Source organism: Arvicanthis niloticus, chromosome 23 (genome assembly GCF_011762505.2).
Source record: "Arvicanthis niloticus isolate mArvNil1 chromosome 23, mArvNil1.pat.X, whole genome shotgun sequence".
NCBI classification, from domain to species: domain Eukaryota; kingdom Metazoa; phylum Chordata; class Mammalia; order Rodentia; family Muridae; genus Arvicanthis; species Arvicanthis niloticus.
In genome coordinates, this window is record NC_133430.1 from 29,175,218 (window position 1) to 29,193,971 (window position 18,754).

Genomic DNA, 18,754 nt, shown 5'->3' on the forward strand with positions numbered 1-18,754 from the left:
ATCCCCTTTGCTTGGGCATCCTAGCTCTAATGAGACCCTTCAGGAGGGAGACTATAACTTGTACTTTTCATACATCTCATAACATCTGAGTACTTGAATACAGTAGAGGTTCAGGAATGAATGTTTGTGGCTAATTGGAATATCATGATCTGATGATCTGGAAACCCAAAGATCTGACTTGACATGGCAGGTACTTTACAGATTCCTTTTTACGTCCCTTACTTCTGGGAGCTGTTTGTAGTGGACCACTTTTTGGAGAGACTGTACCTGCCTTCCTTTCCCTTCAGATGAACCGGACAAAAGGTGATGAGGAGGAATATTGGAACAGCTCCAAGTTCAAGGCTTTCACTTTTGATGATGAAGATGATGAGCTCTCACAGGTAGGTTTCCACACTTGCTAAGGGCCATACCTTACTCTAAAGTGTCTTTTCATCTCTAGTAGACTCGTACTGTCAGGTCTTCAGCAAAGCCTGTGTATTAGTCAGGTTTTTATCATTATATGAAATACTTAAGGTAATCAGCTAATCCAGAGAAAAGCCTTACTTTGGCTCAGTTTTTAAAGTTCTAGATTGTGGTTGGTTATCTCTGTTGTTTCAGACTTGGGATAGACAGCACTAAATGGTACAATCACACAATAGAACAAAACAGCTTACCACAAAGAGGAGTAGGACATGGCAGGGTCCCACAATCTCCTTTAAGAACACTCTTCCAATGGCCCAAGGAGCTCCTACTAGGCTCCACTTCTCAGGCTATACTGCCTCCTCAAAGGGCTACCCTGAAGCCTGATTTTTGAACATATAGCCCTTTTGGGGACATTCCAAATCCAAACTATATAGTGGCTTATGAAATGGCTCACCAATGAAGGTTCTTGCCATGATCCTGGTGACCTGAATTTAGTCTTCTGAACAGACTCCATAAAGTTGTCTTGCTTAGTTAGGTTTGTGTTGCTGAGACAAATATGACCAACAGGAAATGGAGAAGGAAATGGTTTATTTCATCTTACAGTTCTCTGCTTACATTCCATCACTGAGAGAAGTCAGGGCAGGAACCTAGAGGCAAAAACCAAAGCCGAGGAGTGCTGCTTACTGGCTTGCCCATCCTGCTTTCTTATAACACCCAGGACCACCAGTTCAGAGGAGTAGTACTGCCCACAGGCCGATCTGGTGAGGACACTTTTTTCAATTAAGGTTTCCTTTTCCCCAGCACCTCTAGCTTGTGTCAAATTGACATAAAACTAGCCAGCACCCTCTGTGGCCTCCCCTCATGTGCAGTGGAATGGGAACACTTGTACAAACGCATGATATACACATACCTACACAGTAAATTAAAATTAGAAATAGCAAGACTATAGCAACTATATAAAACAAACTATAGCAACCTTCATTAAAAGAAACCCTTAAAAAAGAGCCAGAAAGATTATAAAAACTAACTTTACCCTTACTTTTACCTTTTAAAATAATGACAAATATTTTATTCATGTGATATAATTTATCATTGTCGTTAGTACTACTTTTTTTTCGATGTTGTTGAGATAGGGTCTCATGTAACCAAGACTAGCCTCAAAATTGATAGTGTATGAATATCTTGAATTTCTGATATTCCTGCCTCTGTCTCCTTTTGTTTGTTTGTTTTTTGGTTTTTTTGTTTGTTTGTTTTGTTTTTCAAGACAGGGTTTCTCTGTGTAGCCCTGGCTGTCCTAGAACTCACTCTGTAGACCAGGCTGGCCTACAAACTCAGAAATCTGCCTGCCTCTGCCTCCCAAGTGACGGGATTAAAGATATGCGCCACCACCACCCAGCTCTGTCTCCTTTCATTTATGTGTGAGGTGAACATGTGCCATTGTTTGTATGTGAAGGCCAAAGAGCAGCTTGCAGAAGTCAGTTCTCTCCTACCATGTGGGATGTGGGGATTGAACTCCATGGTGGCAAATGTCTTTACCTGCTGTACTGGCTGGTTTTGTGTGTCAACTCAACATAAGTTAGAGTCATCAGACAGGATGACTCTGTCTCACCTGAGGTTGAGGAAATGCCTCCATGACATCCAGCTGTAAGCCATTTTCTTGATTAGTGGTCAGTGGTGGAGGGCCCAGCCCATTGTGGGTGGTACCATCCTTGGATTGGTAGTTCTGGGTTCTATAAGAAGGCAGGCTGAACAAGCCAGTCAGCAGCACCCCTCCATGGCCTCTGCATCAGCTCCTGCCTTCGGGTTTCAGCCCTGCTTGAGCCCTGTCCTGACTTTCCTTGGTGGTAACAGCGATGTGGAAGTGTAAATCGAGTAAACCCTTTCCTCCCCAACTTGTTTTCTGGTCATGGTGTTTCATCACAGCAATAGAAACACTAAGACACCTGCTGAGCCATCCTACAGGGTCCTGGTTTGTTTTGTTTTTCTCATTTTCTCCCCTATTTTACTCCCCATCTTTCTTTCACAGGTCTCACCATGTAGCCCTGTGTAGCCTTAAACGCACAGAGATTTGCCAGCCTTTGTCTCTTGAGTGCTTAAGGGTCTGCTGCTGGGTCCACTATCCCCAGGGTTTTTTCCTAGTTTTTTTTTCTTTAATTATAGCTGCCTCTGTCTCATGAGTGCTGGGTTATAGGCATGAACCACCACACCTAGTTTATAGCATTGCCATTTTTGAGATGGAACCGTGTATGTTATTTGACTGGTTGCAGGTTCTTGGATTCAAGCCTTTTTCCTGCTTTCGCCCCTAGCAGTTGGAACCGTAGGCACACATCGCTGTACTGTGGTGACTTGGTTTTGAAAATTGGCCTGTTTGGGAATGGTCATTTTTGGAGAAGTGAATAAAATTCACTCAGATTTGCAGACAAGTCATAGTTAGAATATGGTAGAATTCACAAGTGGCTTTGAACCTTGAACTGGACTGCAGTGGTGTGTACAGCAGAGTTTGATTTCTAGGCTGGATTCCGACTCCAGATAGTCACTGGCAATCATTGAAACACACTTGTTCAGCCTTCCTGGTTACCAGTGAGCACGGGGGAAGTGAGGACTGCCAGACTATTCTGCTTCACGTCCCTCTACAGCTAAAGGAATCCAAACGGGCAGTGAACAGCCTTCGAGACTTCGTGGATGACGATGATGACGATGACCTGGAGCGAGTCAGCTGGACTGGAGAACCTGTGGGAAGTAAGCTGAAGAGACCCTATGAGGGTTCCTGTCAGTAATGAAGGGTGTGCCTCCTTCCCCTCAGTGCTGGTCAGAAATAGTTCTGCTATTCTCAGATGATGCAGCCTGGAAGTTAGTAGCAGGCAGAGACACACAACAGTAATGCTTCTATGGCTTCCTGGACCTGCTTTTCTGGAGCGATGCTTGGAAGGCTATTTCAGACGAATGCAGTGCTTGTTAAAATTGTGGGTTCCTAGGCTTCACCCTGGAGAGCCTTGTTTAGTAGGTTTTTTTGGGGAGGGGTGTCTGTGTGTGTGTGTTGATTTTCTGCCAAACATGATCCACCACTGAGTTACAGTCTCAGGAATACACACACACACACACACACACACACACACACATGTTGCTGCAGGTAATCCATATGTGGTCATACTTGGGAGTTGTTAACTTAAATCCTCATAACAGGTTGGCAGAACTACTGTACTTATCCAGCAGTTCTTTTTTTTTTTTTTTTTTTTTTTTTTTTTTCTTTCTTTCTTTCTTTTTTTGGTTTTTTTGAGACAGGGTTTCTCTGTATAGCCTTGGCTGTCCTGGAACTCACTCTGGAGACCAGGCTGGCCTTGAACCTCTGCCTCTGCCTCCCAAGTGCTGGGATTAAAGGCGTGCACCACCACTGCCCGGCTATCCAGCAATTCTTAATTATATGATACCACTTAATTTCTTCATAGACTCTAATTCTCTTCTCTCTACTTTTCCATCTGATTTTTAACACTTGTTTTGTTTTGTTTTGTTTTTCAAGACAGGGTTTCTCTGTGTATCTCTGGCTGTCCTGGACCTCACACTGTAGACCAGGCTGGCCTCGAACTCAGAAATCCGCCTGCCTCTGCCTCCCAAGTACTGGGATTAAAGGCATGCACCACCACTGCCCGGCCCTTAACACGTTTTTAATTGAAAGTTTTTCCTAGAAGGTAGTATAGCATGATTTAACAAAAAAGAAATTGGGCAAGATGGTGCATACCTTTAATCTCAGCACTTGGGAGGTAGAGCAGGTGGAACTCTTGAGTTTAAGGGCAGCCTGTTCTACAAAGCAAGTTCCAGGACAGCCAAGGCTACCTGCCTCCTAAAACAAAAACCAACCAAAGGAGTGAAGTAGAAAGAGGAAAAACCCTGATATTGCACCTGATCTGCTAAATAAGTGATTTTAATAATTACTCAAGAACCAGGAGACCCAGAGCATCTTTTTATCTATTTAAGGTTGCTTGGATTGTCTTCCATTTATTTATTCCTTTGTCAGTTTCTCTAATGATTAGCCTATTGGATTATATCTTCTCTGGCCTCTTGCTGGCCATGGGACTGGGGCTTGAACAGGTTCAAAGTTAGTGAGTGTTGGGTGTCAAGGACTGATTTGGAAGAGGCTTACTTAGTTCTTGTGATTCTGCAGGTATCTCATGGTCCATCAAAGAGACTGCTGGGAGTAGCGGGTCAACCCCTGAGGGACGTGAACAGCTAAAGGGCCGAAACAGCTTCTACACACAACTACCCAAACCTCCTTCTACTTACTCCCTGAGCAGCTTCTTTAGAGGTAAGTGGTGGGTAAGGGACAGGGAATTTTTTGTTTTGTTTTTTCTTTCATTAGGAACATGCTCAAGCTGATGTTTTTATTGACTGTAAAAGAATTCCTATTTGAGCAGGCAGCTGAGTACTAGGATTTGAAGAAATGAGAAATTCCCCAGGCATTAGCCTGAATTTGTAGAACATGAGTAAAATTGAGAGCCATGTGTCAGGTACTGAAGAAATTTGCCTAGATCAAAATTCCTTCTTGCCTCTCATGCCATCCTGTTGGAAACCATTGTATGTCCCTGGTGGGAATGTGTAATTGCGCAGTCACTGTGGAAGATAGTGTGGCAGTTTCTAAAAAAGCTGAACAAAGGATTAGCATGTGAACTCGCATCACAATTAGGTACTTACCAAAAAGAATTAAATGCAGGGACTTGAGCAGATGCTTTTATGCTAATATTTGAAGAAGCATTATTCAAAAGGCAAAAAGGTTAAGACAGTGTGTCTGTCCATTGTGGGCTAAAAGGAGAAGCAAAACATTGCATACACATGCAGTAGACTGCTACTTAGTCTTAAAAGGGAATGCAAGATACCTGTTATAATAAGGGTGGGCCTTAGGGAGTTACATAGGGTGCAGTAAACCACAAGACAAACACCGTGTGACCCCATTCAGCTAGGTAGACAGTTCACAGAGACAGAAGGTAGGGTAGCAGTTTCCTCAGGGCTGGGGTGGAGGCAATGGAGAATTCCTGTGCAGCACAGGGTCTCAGGGATGGTGCAAGTTCTGGAACTGGATGGACAGTGTGAGTGTACTTCATGCCACTGAGTTCTACACTAAATGGTGATGGAGAATGGTAAATTGTATGCTGTGTATATTTTACCACACTTAAAATTTTTCTCTCTGACCCCTGTTTTACTAGCACATCAGATTTCTGAAGTTGAATAAAGGCTTTTATTTTATTTACATGTATGAGAATTTTGCCTACATGTATGTGTGTGTACTATTTGCATGCCTGATGCCCACAAAGACCAGAAAAGGATGTTGCAGCCCCTCAAACTGGAGTTACACATGGTTGTAAGCCACCATCTGGGTGCTGGGAATCAAATTCTGGTCCTCTGGAAGAGTAACCAATGCTCTCAACTCTGAGCCATCTCCCCAGCTCCAAATAAAAGCTTTTTAACCCCTATTCCTTCATATTGCATAGTAAACTGCATGTGCCCTGTGTCCTCAGCCATGGGTGGTCTGACTTGAGCTGTTGGCCTTTTTCTACTCTGTTCTTTCCCTCAGGTAGAACTAGACCTGGCAGTTTCCAGTCCCTTTCTGATGGTAAGCATCAGCCCCTTTTCTTGATTGCTCTGGGGGATGTTAGTGATTTGGGTACAGCCTGGAGAGTCATGGGGACAGGTGGTGATTGGTGAGTAGAGAAAGTGTCTGGTACTAAGTGAGGAGGCAGAAGCCATGTGGGCTCCATTGCCAGGGATGACTGCCAGGGCCGCAGTCAGGAAAGAACAGAGTCCTGCTTTTGGCCATGGAGCTACTCAGGAAGACAAAAGATTGGGTTTTTGTTTGTTTTGTTTAAAAAAAAAAAAAATGTCCCAGTGAGATAGCTCAGTGGGTAGAGGAATTTATACATAGGCTTGTGTCTTAGTCAGTGTTTTATTGCTATGAAAAGTTAGCATGATGACGGCAACTATTATAAGGGAAAGCATTTAATTGGGAGCTTGCTTACAGTGTCATAGGTTTAGTCCACTGTCATCATGGCAGAAAGTATGTCAGCATGCATGGTGCTGGAGCAATAGCTGAGAACTACATCCTGATCTGTAGGCAGAGAGAGAGACAGACAGACAGACAGACAGACAGACACTGGGCTTGGCATGGTCTTTTGAAACCTCAAAGCATGCCCCAGTGATATACTTCCTCCAACAAGGCCACACCTCATTATTCTTCTAATCTTTTCCAATACTGCCACTCTCTGGTGACTAAGCATTCAAGTATAGGAGCTTATGGGGGCTGTTCTTATTCAAACCACCACAGCAAGATGACTCGAGTCTGATCCCTAATCTCAGAGTTGTCCTCTACCTCCACACTCTTGGTATGGTACCACACACACACACACCCTCTGTCTCGGCCCGTACTGTCCGGCTTTGTGGGCCAAAATGTGTCCTGGCCCAAGCTGTCGCTCCGGTCCGAGGGTCAGGGTCTAGCGAGAGAGTGGGGATAAAAGGAAAGAGACACGAAGAATGGAGACAAGACAGGAGGTTTGATCAAGTCTCAAGTCTCGTTTATTGAGTCTCCTCTATTGAAGGGAATTCTGAGGTATTTATACGCTTTTGCCATGTGCCCTGTAGGCACATGGATATCACGTGTCTTGCAGGTGTTGATATGACGTAAGCCTTACAGGCGTCTATAGCATGGATAGCACGTGCACTGTGCACCTTGCAGGCATGGATGCCACGTGCGCCTTGCAGCTGGGGGCAGTAAACAGCAACACAAAATATGTGGGATATCACAGTGTGCTTCAGCTGTTGTAGGCTATTGAAAACCAAATCTCTTATCAGGGTATATGGTTCCAAATGGCTGCAAAGATAATCTAGCCGCTTTCTGCTAAAAGTCGGCTCTCAACATCTCTCTCTCTCTCTCTCTCTCTCTCTCTCTCATGCATGTACACAGGAAGTAGGGAAGAAGCAGGAGAGGAAAGAAGGATAAGAAACAGGTTGTACAATGCCTTCTAAACTGGCTCCTGTTTCCTTTTCAGCTCTTTCAGACACACCTGCCAAAAGTTATGCTCCAGAGCTGGGGAGGCCTAAGGGAGAATACAGGGTGAGTTACAGAATTTCTCTCTCCTTCTCCCCTCTGTTACTTTTTTTTTTAAATTTACATTTATTTATTTGTGTGTGTGTGTGTGTGTGTTGGCTACATGCCAGTTATAAGTGTGGCACTCGGAGGACAGTTTGTGGGAGTTGGTTCCCTCCACCATGTGGGTTCTGGGAATTGAACTTGGGTCAATAGGTTTGGCAACAAGTGTCTTCCCGCCCTCATTTTGTTGTTTTGAAATCGGGTCTCCCTCTGTAGCCCATGCAGGAGCCTCGCACCCACCAGATAGTCCACTCTTGTCTGGAACTTATGGTAATTCTTCTGCCTAAGTCTTTTGAGTGATGACATTATAGTTGTGAGCCACCATGTTCAGCTTAAGTTACATCTTTATATTGGTGTGACACTGACAGTATAAAGTGCTTTGCTGTTTGAGCAGCTGTTATAGTCATTTGTCACTGAATGGCAGGGATACATTCTAAGAAATGTGTTGCTAGGTAGTTTCATCTTTGTGCAAACATAAGATGTGTTCCCACAAACCTAGGTGTGATAGCCTGTATTCTGCATCCATTGCATTAGGATGTTGTTGCGGCCCATACTCTTCCTCAACGCTTTGGGGCTAAGTGCTCTGGTCAAGAGAGAGAGTGGGGCTCTTGGGGCAGGAAACGAGAAGAATGGAGACAAGACAGGGTGTGATCAAGTCTCTTCTTTTTGAAGGGAATTCTGAGGTATTTATATACACAAGCAGGAGAACACAGGTGAAAACATTTTACCACATGCACCATACAGCTGAGGTCACTAAACAGCAAAACAAGCTATGTGGGATAAACAATATATTTATCAGAGTGTGCTTCAGCTGTTATAGGCTTTTGACAACCAAGTCTTTCATCAGGGTATATGGTTCCAGATGGCTACAAAGTTGATCTAGCCTCTTTCTACTAAAGTCGGCTCCCAACAGGATGTGAATCCATTTGCCTGTTATTTACCCATGGGACATAATGTCAAGTATTTGTGTATCTAAATGTAGAAAAGATATGGTTCGAACACTAGGTAAGGGGCTGGAGAGCTGGCCTGTCGGTAACAAGTGCCTGCTGCACAAGCATGAGGACCTGCATTTGAACCCTCAGTGCCCACATAAAAAGCAGGCATGACTGCATGTTTCTGTAACCTCAGTGCTGCAGGGGCAGGGACAGGAAGATTGCCGAGCTCTGCTGGCCATCAGCAGAGCTGAAAAACAGCAAGCTCCAGGTTCACCGAGAGTGACTGCCTCAAGAGAATATATGGAGAGTTGATAGGGCAGGACATCCTCCTTTGGCCTCCACATGCACACACAACTGTATAACGCACATACACCCCCACAAGACAACGGGGAACGTTCTGCTCCATTAAGTCTTTGGGACTGTCATTGTATATGCATTGGCCAGAACGTCTTATGCAGCACATGACCCCTATATAGGTGAGAACACTAAACTGGTCTTTTAACAGTAGTTCTTTGTTGGGTTCTTACAGCTGGGAAAGGATAACTTGGACTTAAATCTGTGTTCTAACACAGGCCCCCATGCTTTCTTACTCCTGCTGCCATTTGGGAGTTTAATGTGAAACTGAATGATTGTCACTGTGGTCTGGGAAATGGTGGAGGTCAGAATCCCACCAGGCATTCTAAACAAGCAAATTGACCCAAAGGGAAGAAACTATATTCTAAGATCAGAAGGGGGCTGTGTGTCAAAGTCTTTCCTTTTCTTGGCTATGGTACTAACTACTAGGGGTCTCAGACTGGTTGCATATAAAGTTTGGAACCCTGAGCCAGTCAGCAGAGGGTTCTGGGCTTTGTTGTTGGTCAGTCCCTCTTTGGTCTGTGTCACCCTTACTCTAGTTCTTCAGAAACTCAAACTGAGGCCAGGTGGTGATGGTGCACACCCTTAATCCCAGCATCAGAACAAAAACAGGCAGATCTCTGTGAGTTTGAGGCCAACCTGTCTACAGAGTGAGTTCCAGGACAGCCAGAGCTACACAGAGAAACCTTATCACAAAAACCTTAAAAAAAAAAAAAAAAAAAAAAAAAAAAAAAAAAAAAAAAAAAAAAAAAAAAAAAGAAGGAGGAGGAAAGAAAAAAGAAAGAAAGAAAGGAAAAAAGAAAGAAAGAAAAGGGAGGAACTCAAACCAAGACCAAACTCAAAACAGGACCATTCTAGTTTTATTTATTTATTTATTTATTGGAGGGGGGGGGCTCAAGAAAGGGTGTTTCTCTGTATAGTCCTGGCTGTCCTGGAACTCACTTTGTAGACCAGGCTGGCTTCAAACTCAGAAATCTACCTGCCTCTGCCTCCCAAGTGCTGGGATTAAAGGCGTGTGCCACCACTGCCCGGCTCTAGTTTTATTTTTTAGTCAATTGTTTCCCAGAGATTATTTCTCTTATGGCAAAAACTGAATTTGAGGCATCGAGCTGGTTGTAGCAATTCTGATCCCTTAATGTATGATTCACCTGTTGCTAATATTCCAGGATTACAGCAATGACTGGAGCCTCAGTGATACAGTGCGACGCCTCCGCCGGGGCAAGGTAAGGCTACTGAGGAGGAAACTCCTGCAGGATTCTTTGACAGGATGAGTAGTGTGTTCCCACAGGAAGGGTTTCTTGACATCCTTTCCGGTTCCCATTCCTCAAGTGGAGTGGTTTTCAGGAGCAAAGCAAATCCACTACAGTTGGAAGCCAGCTCTGAAATCTTGGACTCTGGGTTTAAAGTTGCTTTGCTGCATAGGGGAAAACAATGGTGGGTAAGAGTTGCTGTGTGTGGAAGAGGACGCTTGTAAGCCCAGCACTGGGGAGCCTGAGGCATGAAAAGAACATGTGTAAAGCCACACAGGATGCATGGCAAGTTTGAGGTCTGCCAGGGTTTGAGGTCTGCCAGGGTGCAGAGTGCAAGCCCTCTTTCAAGGCTGCTCTAACCCCACAGAAAAAGAGAGTGATACATTGTGAGCTAATTTTTGTACATGTTGTGGGATGAGTGTTGAGGTGAATTTTTTTTTCTGTTTTTTTAAGATCCCAATCTTAGCATTGTTGAAAAAAAAAACTTCTTTTTCATTGAAATTTGGAAGTATTTTTTGGAAAATTGGTTGATTATTTAGTGAATTTCCTTGTGTGAAATTCTAGGAAAGACAGAACTACCGTGACAGAGCAGATGAGCATTTGTGGCTAGGAACAGGAGAGCATTAAGGTCAGCGTGAGCAGAGCGGCTGTCTAAGGGTGTTAGAAGTGCTGGGTGTGTCTCTGTTGTAGTGGGTGCTAGCATGTAGGCACTCTCAAAGCTCAGCTATACGCTCGCACAAGGTAGGTTTTAGTATGTACGGAAACTGCACATGGAGGAAAAAGAAGTGATGATGTGCTGGCTTGGCCAAGACTTGGATACGTCGGCGTCCTACAGGGCATCACATTGCTGGATGGGGTGTGGGGGCTGCAGGCTCACAGAGCACAGAGACCAGTGTATTATAGAGGTGCTCTCTGGCTGCTTCCTTTGTTGACCGTCCCTCATATTCCAGGGACAGGGAATATGGGCAGTGGTCTTCCTGACACACTCTTGTGTTCTTACTCTGCAGGTCTGTTCACTAGAGCGCTTCCGCTCCCTCCAGGATAAGCTGCAGCTCCTGGAGGAGGCAGTAAGCATGCATGATGGAAACGTCATCACTGCAGTAAGTGTGAGGTTTGCTATCAGCCTTTCAGTTGGTACTGACCGAAAAGTCTGGGCTGCATGTCAAGAATCTGGCTTTCTTTCTGAGGCATAGGTCTCTCAGAAAGCTGTGCTCCCACCGTAGGTGGAGGAACATGCATTCTGTGTGGAACTGTTAGTTGTAACCAGAAATCAGAAGGCTGACTGTTCTATGTTATGCTGAGTATCATGGCACCAGCACTGTGAGAGTAGCTTCTCAGCAGACAGGAGGCAGTGTGGACACCTAGGGCATGGCTCAGTTCCAGAAGTCCATCCTCTCTCTCTGTCCCACAGAGGGGATGTGTCTGCCTGCAGTGACCCCTAACACGTTGCTGGCCTCATTCCTAGATGGGAGGTAATCAGGGCAGCTTGTGTGAAAGGATGCACAGTCTTTGTCTCTTTTCCTCAAGGTTCTGATCTTCCTGAAGAGGACCCTGAGCAAAGGTGAGCATGGTTTGAAGTATGTCTCCACTCAGTAGCACATGTGGCTTTTATAGGAGAACTCACCAGGATCAAGTCTGGTTCAGAGACAGTTGGGTAACCCGGGCCACATCACACCTCTAAGGGCAGCTTGTAGGGTGAGGCTACAGTAGCCTCCTTGTGGACTGTGTGTTTGAGGATGTGAGAAGTGCTGCTGTTAGTGTTAATTAAGAATTAAAAGGCACCGGGCAGTGGTGGCGCATGCCTTTAATCCCAGCACTTGGGAGGCAGAGGCAGGCGGATTTCTGAGTTCGAGGCCAGGCTGGTCTACAGAGTGAGTTCCAGGACAGCCAGGCTTACTCAGAGAAACCCTGTCTCGAAAAACCAAAAAAAAAAAAAAAAAAAAAGAAAAGAATTAAAAGGCAAGGGGCTGGAGATATGGCTCAGTGGTTAACAGCACTAACTGCCCTTCCAGAGGTCCTGAGTTCAATTCCCAGCAACCACATGGTGGCTCACAACCATCTGTAATGGGATCCAATGATGCCCTCTTCTGGAGTGTCTGAAGACAGCTCCAGTGTACTCATATACATAAAATAAATCTTAAAAAAAAAAAAAAAATCTAAAAAGCTGACTAAGTGGCTGTGTGCTGCTCCAGAGCAAAGATTCTCAACCCTTTAGGGGTCAAATGACCATTCACAGGGGTTGCAGATCAGATATCCTGCATATTTGATATGTACATTACAATTTATAACAATAGCATAATTATAGTTATGAAGTAACAGTGAAATAATTTTATGGTTGGGGCCTCACCACAAGAAAAGGAACTGTATTAACGGGTCGCAGCATTAGGAAGGTTGAGAACCACTGGAAGCTGTTCAAGATGGCGGATGGAGACCAGGTAGAGCCATCCTTAGCTGCTGCTGGGCTTTCAGATGACGATGCTTGGGGTGTATGAGTGGAGAGGCCACACTCAGACTTGAGTGCTAGGAAACTTGACTTCCTTCTCTACCTGACGTGCCAGAGATCCTTTTCCGAGAGCTGGAGGTTCGCCAGGTTGCACTGAGACATCTCATTCATTTCCTTAAAGAAATAGGGGACCAAAAGCTGCTTTTAGATCTCTTCAGGTAAGACTTGGGCTTCGGGTCTACGAAGTTTATCAGGTACGTTTTCAGAACACTCTGGGGGTGGAGTGTGCAAAAAAATTGAAGACACTGTCCATTTTCAGAAACAGCTAGAAAGCAAGATCTTGAAACGTGCTAGGATAATGATTCCACCCTGCAGTCAGGGGGAGTGGCAGGGCGTTAACAACCAGGCCCCACAGTCAAACATACCTGGACTATGTATGGTTGATTGTTACTTGTTACTCTGATAGTTTAAGCAAGTCACTAGACTTCTTGAGAGTGGCCTTTTTCCCTTGTAAAATGGAGATGGTGATGTCTACCACAGAGGGTCATGAAGACTGACTGGGCAGGCTAGTGTTAGTGTGTGTTGTTAATCTATGTGTGCTAAGCATTTCCTTATACAGCTCTTGATTGAAAGTGCCCTCCTCTTATTCAAGTGATGGCAGTGAGAGTACAGTAGAAAAGGGGGAGGAGCTATAGCTTTCCAGTCAGGATTGCCCAGGGAAGTCTCCTTGAAGCCTTAGGATTTGGGCTGCACTGGGAAGCGAGGTAAGAGGGGGCTGGGCTGTCGTTTGGTGGCCTTCTACCACCTTTTCCTTCTGTTTCTTTCCAGTAAATGGGGATGATGTTTTGCCCTTGGATTAAACTGTATGCATGTTTTATCCTTTCCTCAATGTCAGGTGTGAGAGCCTCTGTTTAGGTTTTGTGGCCCAGAGTAACTCATTTACCCTGTGGCCAGAACAGTGATGAACAGCTGCCCACAGACTGATGTGGGAAGGCACTTTACCTGGTTAAGTCAGAAAGGAGTTTGCCAAAGAAGACATGCTCACAGAGGCAGGCTGTTTGCTCTCTCTGGCTTTCCTTTCCAGTCAAGGAAGTCTTGTCAAGCATTCTTCTGTGCCAAGACAATGTTGTTAATTATGGTCTATTCAGAATAAGGAGGAAACAGAAGACAGAAAACAGTGTTTTGGGTTTGAGTGAAGAAACACAGGGTAGGTGACCATTGACTAGGGCTGTATTTTAGCTCTTACTGCCCTGCTCTGACTGCTTTACTTAGAACGTAGGACAGAGGGACATGTACATATGAAGGTGAGCAGGTGTCTGAAGGTCGAGGTGGGAGAAAGTTGGAGTAGGGTTTACCTCAGTGTGTAGAGATAAGGGGAACTGAGTTCTTCTAGAGCTTGTCTCTTATGCGAGAGATACTAGGAAAGTCAGTAGATTAAACTCTCCTCCTCTCCTTTGCTTTTCCCCAGGTTCCTAGATAGAACAGAAGAGCTGGCGGTAAGTGTGACCTTTGTTTCTATTGAGCATCTATTGACCAGGCATCTAAGTCAAAGCCCAGCGTACTGCCAAACCCTTCTGCCAAGCCCTTCTGCTGATTGTTTTCTTTTTATCTTTTTTCTTTTCTTTCTTTTTTCTTTTTTTTTTTTTTTAGGTTTTTTTAAGACAGGGTTTCTCTGTATAGCCCTGGCTGTCCTGGAACTCACTCTGTAGACCAGGCTGGCCTCGAACTCAGAAATCCACCTGTCTCTGCCTCCCAAGTGCCGGGATTAAAGGCGTGCGCCACCACTGCCCGGGTTCTTTCTTTCTCTCTTTCTTTCTATCTTTCTTTCTTTCTTTCTTTCTTTCTTTCTTTGATTAGATTTAGAAGATCTAGAAAATGACACTCTGCCTAGCTTAGTCCCCACACATACACATAATTGTCTATAGTCCAGGAGGACTCTGAGAGTAAAGAATTTCAGCTTTTAGAGCATATAAATTCTAATTATAATCCGGGGAGAGGTGGTTCATTGGACAGTGCTAGCATGACACCCTTATTTTGGATCCTCAGGACCCATGTAAAACTTGAGTGCACTGGGTATGCCTTTGCAAGCCCAGTGCTGAGGCAGTGGACACGAGAGGATCTCAGAGGCTTGCCAGTCAGACAGTCTCCCTTCATTCAGGTGCAGTGAGAGACCCAGGCTCAGAAGACAAGGTGGATGGACTGACGAGATGGCTCAGTAGTTACGAGTGTGTAGTGCTCTTGCAGGGCACTGGAATTCTATTCCCAGCACCTGTATCAGTCAGCTCATAACTACCAGCTTCAGGGGATCTGATGTTTTCTGGCTCCTCGGACATTTGCACTCAAACACATGCACACACAGTTAAAATAAATCTATAAAGAGATAATGCAGAGAACAATAGAGAAAGAACCAGGGGCTGGTGAGATGGCTTAGCGGTTAAGAGCACTGACTGCTGTTCTGGAGGTTCTGAGTTCAAATCCGAACAACCACATGGTGGCTTACAACCATTTGTAATGAGATCTGATGCCCTCTTCTGGGGTGTCTGAAGACAGCTACAGTATACTCACATATAATAAATAAATAAAAACCTTTGGACCAGAGTGAGCGGGGCTGGAGTGAGAGGGAGAAGGGAAGGGGAAAAAAGAGAGAGAAGCAGATACTTACTTCTGGCTCTTATACATACACAAGCACAGGCAAGTACACACACACACACACACACACACACACACACACATCCACTTAGTGCTCTCTCCCTCTCTCCTCTGTGTGTGTGTGTGTATACACATATATATGCCTCTTTATGCTTGGATGTGTGCTTAGACAGATGTGTGCTTAGACAGATGTGTGCTTAGACAGATGTGTGCTTAGACACGTGCTATCCCTCTTAGTGCTATCCTTCTTTCTTTTAAGGATATGTGATAGCTCTAATTTTTTCTCTGGTTTTTTTTTTTTTTTTTTTTTTTTTTTTTTTTTTTTTTTTTTTTTTGTAGCTATCCCAGTATCGAGAGCACTTGAACATTCAAGACCCTGAAAAACGAAAAGACTTCCTTAAGACTTGCATTGGGTAAGTATGGGAAAAAGTAGTTTTATGTAGCTATAATAAGAGAAGAAAAGAAGATGGGATGGATGTTTCAGAAGGGAGGGCTAACAGTGACTCACGTGGCACTCTGTAGGCCATCTGCCTCAGCAGTTCCCAAATCCTAGTCTCCAGCTGTGTTTTCACTGACTGAAGGAAACATGAAAAAAATAGGGTCTTCCCTAAAGCTAAGTATATTCAATTAGAAAGACTGTCTTTGTTCTTGAACTTTGGTTCTCACATATCCCCTCATTTTGCCAATAAAATTATGGTAATTTTTAATGATTTATATACATTGGTGTTTTGCTTGTATGTATGTCATGTGAGGGTGTTAGATCCCCTGGAACTGGAGTTACAGATAGCTATGAGCTGCTGTGTGGGTGCTGGGAATTGAACTTGGGTCCTCTGGAAGAGCAGCCAGTGCTCTTACCCTCAGCAGCCATGGTGATAATTTTTTTTATGATTTACTATAATAAAATTAAAAAGTGAAATTGTTTATAGACCTTGAACGTTTTTCTTGTTATGAGTCTTGAAGCCCCAAGTAGCAAGAACTACTGCTTTTAGTGCAAGATTTCATCCAAACACAAGACGTCATTAAAAACAAAGCTGCAGATATTACTGCTCTTCTGATGGGATACTCGGTGCTCTTAGAATAACTCATCTTATTGTTGACCTGCCTTTATTACAGAAAAGTGCTTCCATAGGTTAAGCTGAAATGTGCTTCTCAGTGTCTATCCATACAGCTACATAGCTTCTCAGTACCCCTTCCTTCTCCAGGTTCATGTTTACACTTGTTTCAGCCATTCCTCAGGGAAGGATTTCTAGGGTCACGTTTAGAATTCGCCTGTGTATGAAATTCCTAATTGTAATGTTAATCAAATAGCTGGGGTTCACACTTCCCTGGGTCAGTGTAATTTATTTCAGGACTCTTTCTGTAGTGAGTAGAGGAACAGACAGGTATCATTGTCTAAAGGATAGAGGTCTGAACTGAAGGTTAAAAGGTGCCTTCCACTGTCGTGTTCCCAGACTGGCTTTGAACTTGCTGTGTCATCAAGAATTCCTAAACCTGGCTCCTCCTAAGTGCTGGAATTACAGACATGTGCCCCGTATCTGGCTAAAGACATGGTTTTGAAGATGGAGTCCTTGACATTTCTGTAGATTGGTGCAATCTTTAATTTTCCAACCTACACTATGCTATATAATTTGATTTGCTTTTTACTACTCTGCTCTAAAAGATGTTAACAGATTCAGTAGAGTTCAGTAAATTCTGTGAGCATGTTGGCAATGGGTAGTTATCTTGGTTTTCTAGCTTTGTGACTCACTCACCAAATAGCTAACTCCCCAAACAAGCCGATTCTTACTCATTCCGCAGCAAAATCACTTACAACTGTACATTATGTGAACTTTGAAAAGATTCCTTTTGAGTTTTCAAAGTCTCTGTCTGACTGTCTGTCTCCTCTCCCCCCCCCCACGCCCCACCCCCCCAAGAGTGTCTGTGGTCCAGGCTGAGTATGGCTTTGACATGTTACTTCACCTGCCTCCACATTGGGAAAGCTGAGGTGTGGCATATACCACCTCACCTGGTCTATGCAGTGCTGGCGATTGAGCCCGGGGCTTCATGCATGCTAGGCCAGCACTATCCCACTGAGCTACATCCCCAGCTCCGTCAGCAAACCTCAACTACAGTGTCCAGCCCAAAGTCTACTCTTGCTTTTCTAGCTCCTCTGCCTTAAAGGATCCTCAGAAGGCGCATTGAGATCACACTTGTTAAAAACCATGAGCTCAGAAGGTTCTAGTGATCATTTGATTTGGTTGGGTTTGTTTTGCTTTTCACATAGAAAAAAGTACTGACCTTGTGGCCCTTTACCAGTTTGCCATTTTCAGCAGAAGACTCTGCACATGTCCAAGACCATTACACACTGCTGGAGCGCCAGATCATCATTGAGGTGAGGCTCCTTGTCTCTGCTCTGCTTCTGTGCCCAGGCCCCTCCTTAGTCTGCTCGTGTCATTTTCTGGCACAGCCTTGTATTTCTTCTCTGAGTTTTTCTTGATGGTCCTTGGGCATCCTTTCCTCTCCTGCCTGCTGCTAGCCTGGAAGTATTCACTGCATCCTCTAGTCAGATTTCTTCCCTTCCTTCCTCCTTCCCTCCCTCTCGCCTTCTTTTCCTCCCTCCCTCCCTTTCTTTGTTCTTTTGAATTTTTCTTTGTTTTGAGATAAGATATCACCAGGCAGTGGTGGCACATGCCTTTAATCCCAGCACCTGGGAGGCAGAGGCAGGTGGATTTCTGAGTTCGAGGCCAGCCTGGTCTACAAAGGGGGTTCCAGGACAGCCAGGGCTACACAGAGAAACCCTGTCTCAAAAAACCAAAGAGAGAGAGAGAGAGAGAGAGAGAGAGAGAGAGAGAGAGAGAGAGAATGAATGAGAGAGAATGAGAATGAATGAATATGAATGAATATGAATGAATGAATATTATAAACTGGACTGTGTAATAAAGCCATGAACTCCTCATCTTCTTGCTTCTTCCCCTCCCAAATGCTGGGATTATAGGCACGCAACACCAAGCTGAGCTGTTGAAATCTTAGTTAAACTTAAAAATCTATGCCCCATTGATGGATTTTAGCCCTCTCTGGGATATCCTATACAACTGCTGTAGTAGTGCAGGTATTTCCCTGCCTCTCCCAATGGACACTGTTGCTTTTCTCACTTGGCTGACTCCACCACAGGCAAACGACCGACACCTGGAGTCTTCAGGGCAGACTGATATCTTCCGGAAACACCCCCGTAAAGCCTCCATTCTCAGCATGCCACTAGTGACGACGCTCTTCTATGCCTGCATCTACCACTACACAGAGTCCGAGGTACAGGAGGAGTAAGAACGGAGCATTGTTCAAATACACTATTGTGAGGTATTGTCTTGTGTGGTTTTCAGAAATCATCCAGAAACTTCTCAGTAAGAGTGACCTAAGAGGGACAAAGGTTTATGAGGGTTTGTGTGACCATATGTGGCTGGCACCCTAGCAGAGCATCTGCTGTCTTTGGTGCTGGCTCCCTTAGCAGCAGTAACATAGAGGAAAGTAGTGTCAGATGGCTATGGATAACTCATATTTCCAAAAAAGAATTTTTAATTTTATGTGTATGGGTGTTTTTGTTTTTCTTTGTTTT

At 44.4% G+C, this 18,754-nt stretch overlaps 1 protein-coding gene across 1 annotated transcript in view; it reads left to right on the plus strand.

Annotated features, from left to right (window-relative positions):
• Vipas39 (VPS33B interacting protein, apical-basolateral polarity regulator, spe-39 homolog) overlaps window positions 1-18,754 on the plus strand; it is a 28,064-nt gene that overhangs the window by 2,132 nt on the left and 7,178 nt on the right. Inside the window, exons 2-14 of the mRNA XM_076921560.1 lie at window positions 288-380; window positions 3,039-3,141; window positions 4,562-4,702; window positions 5,966-6,004; window positions 7,434-7,498; window positions 9,990-10,046; window positions 11,081-11,173; window positions 11,601-11,634; window positions 12,632-12,734; window positions 13,985-14,012; window positions 15,505-15,578; window positions 17,461-17,536; window positions 18,316-18,450. Coding sequence (XP_076777675.1) covers window positions 288-380; window positions 3,039-3,141; window positions 4,562-4,702; window positions 5,966-6,004; window positions 7,434-7,498; window positions 9,990-10,046; window positions 11,081-11,173; window positions 11,601-11,634; window positions 12,632-12,734; window positions 13,985-14,012; window positions 15,505-15,578; window positions 17,461-17,536; window positions 18,316-18,450 — 1,041 coding nt within the window. The remainder of the gene's footprint in view (window positions 1-287; window positions 381-3,038; window positions 3,142-4,561; window positions 4,703-5,965; window positions 6,005-7,433; window positions 7,499-9,989; window positions 10,047-11,080; window positions 11,174-11,600; window positions 11,635-12,631; window positions 12,735-13,984; window positions 14,013-15,504; window positions 15,579-17,460; window positions 17,537-18,315; window positions 18,451-18,754) is intronic.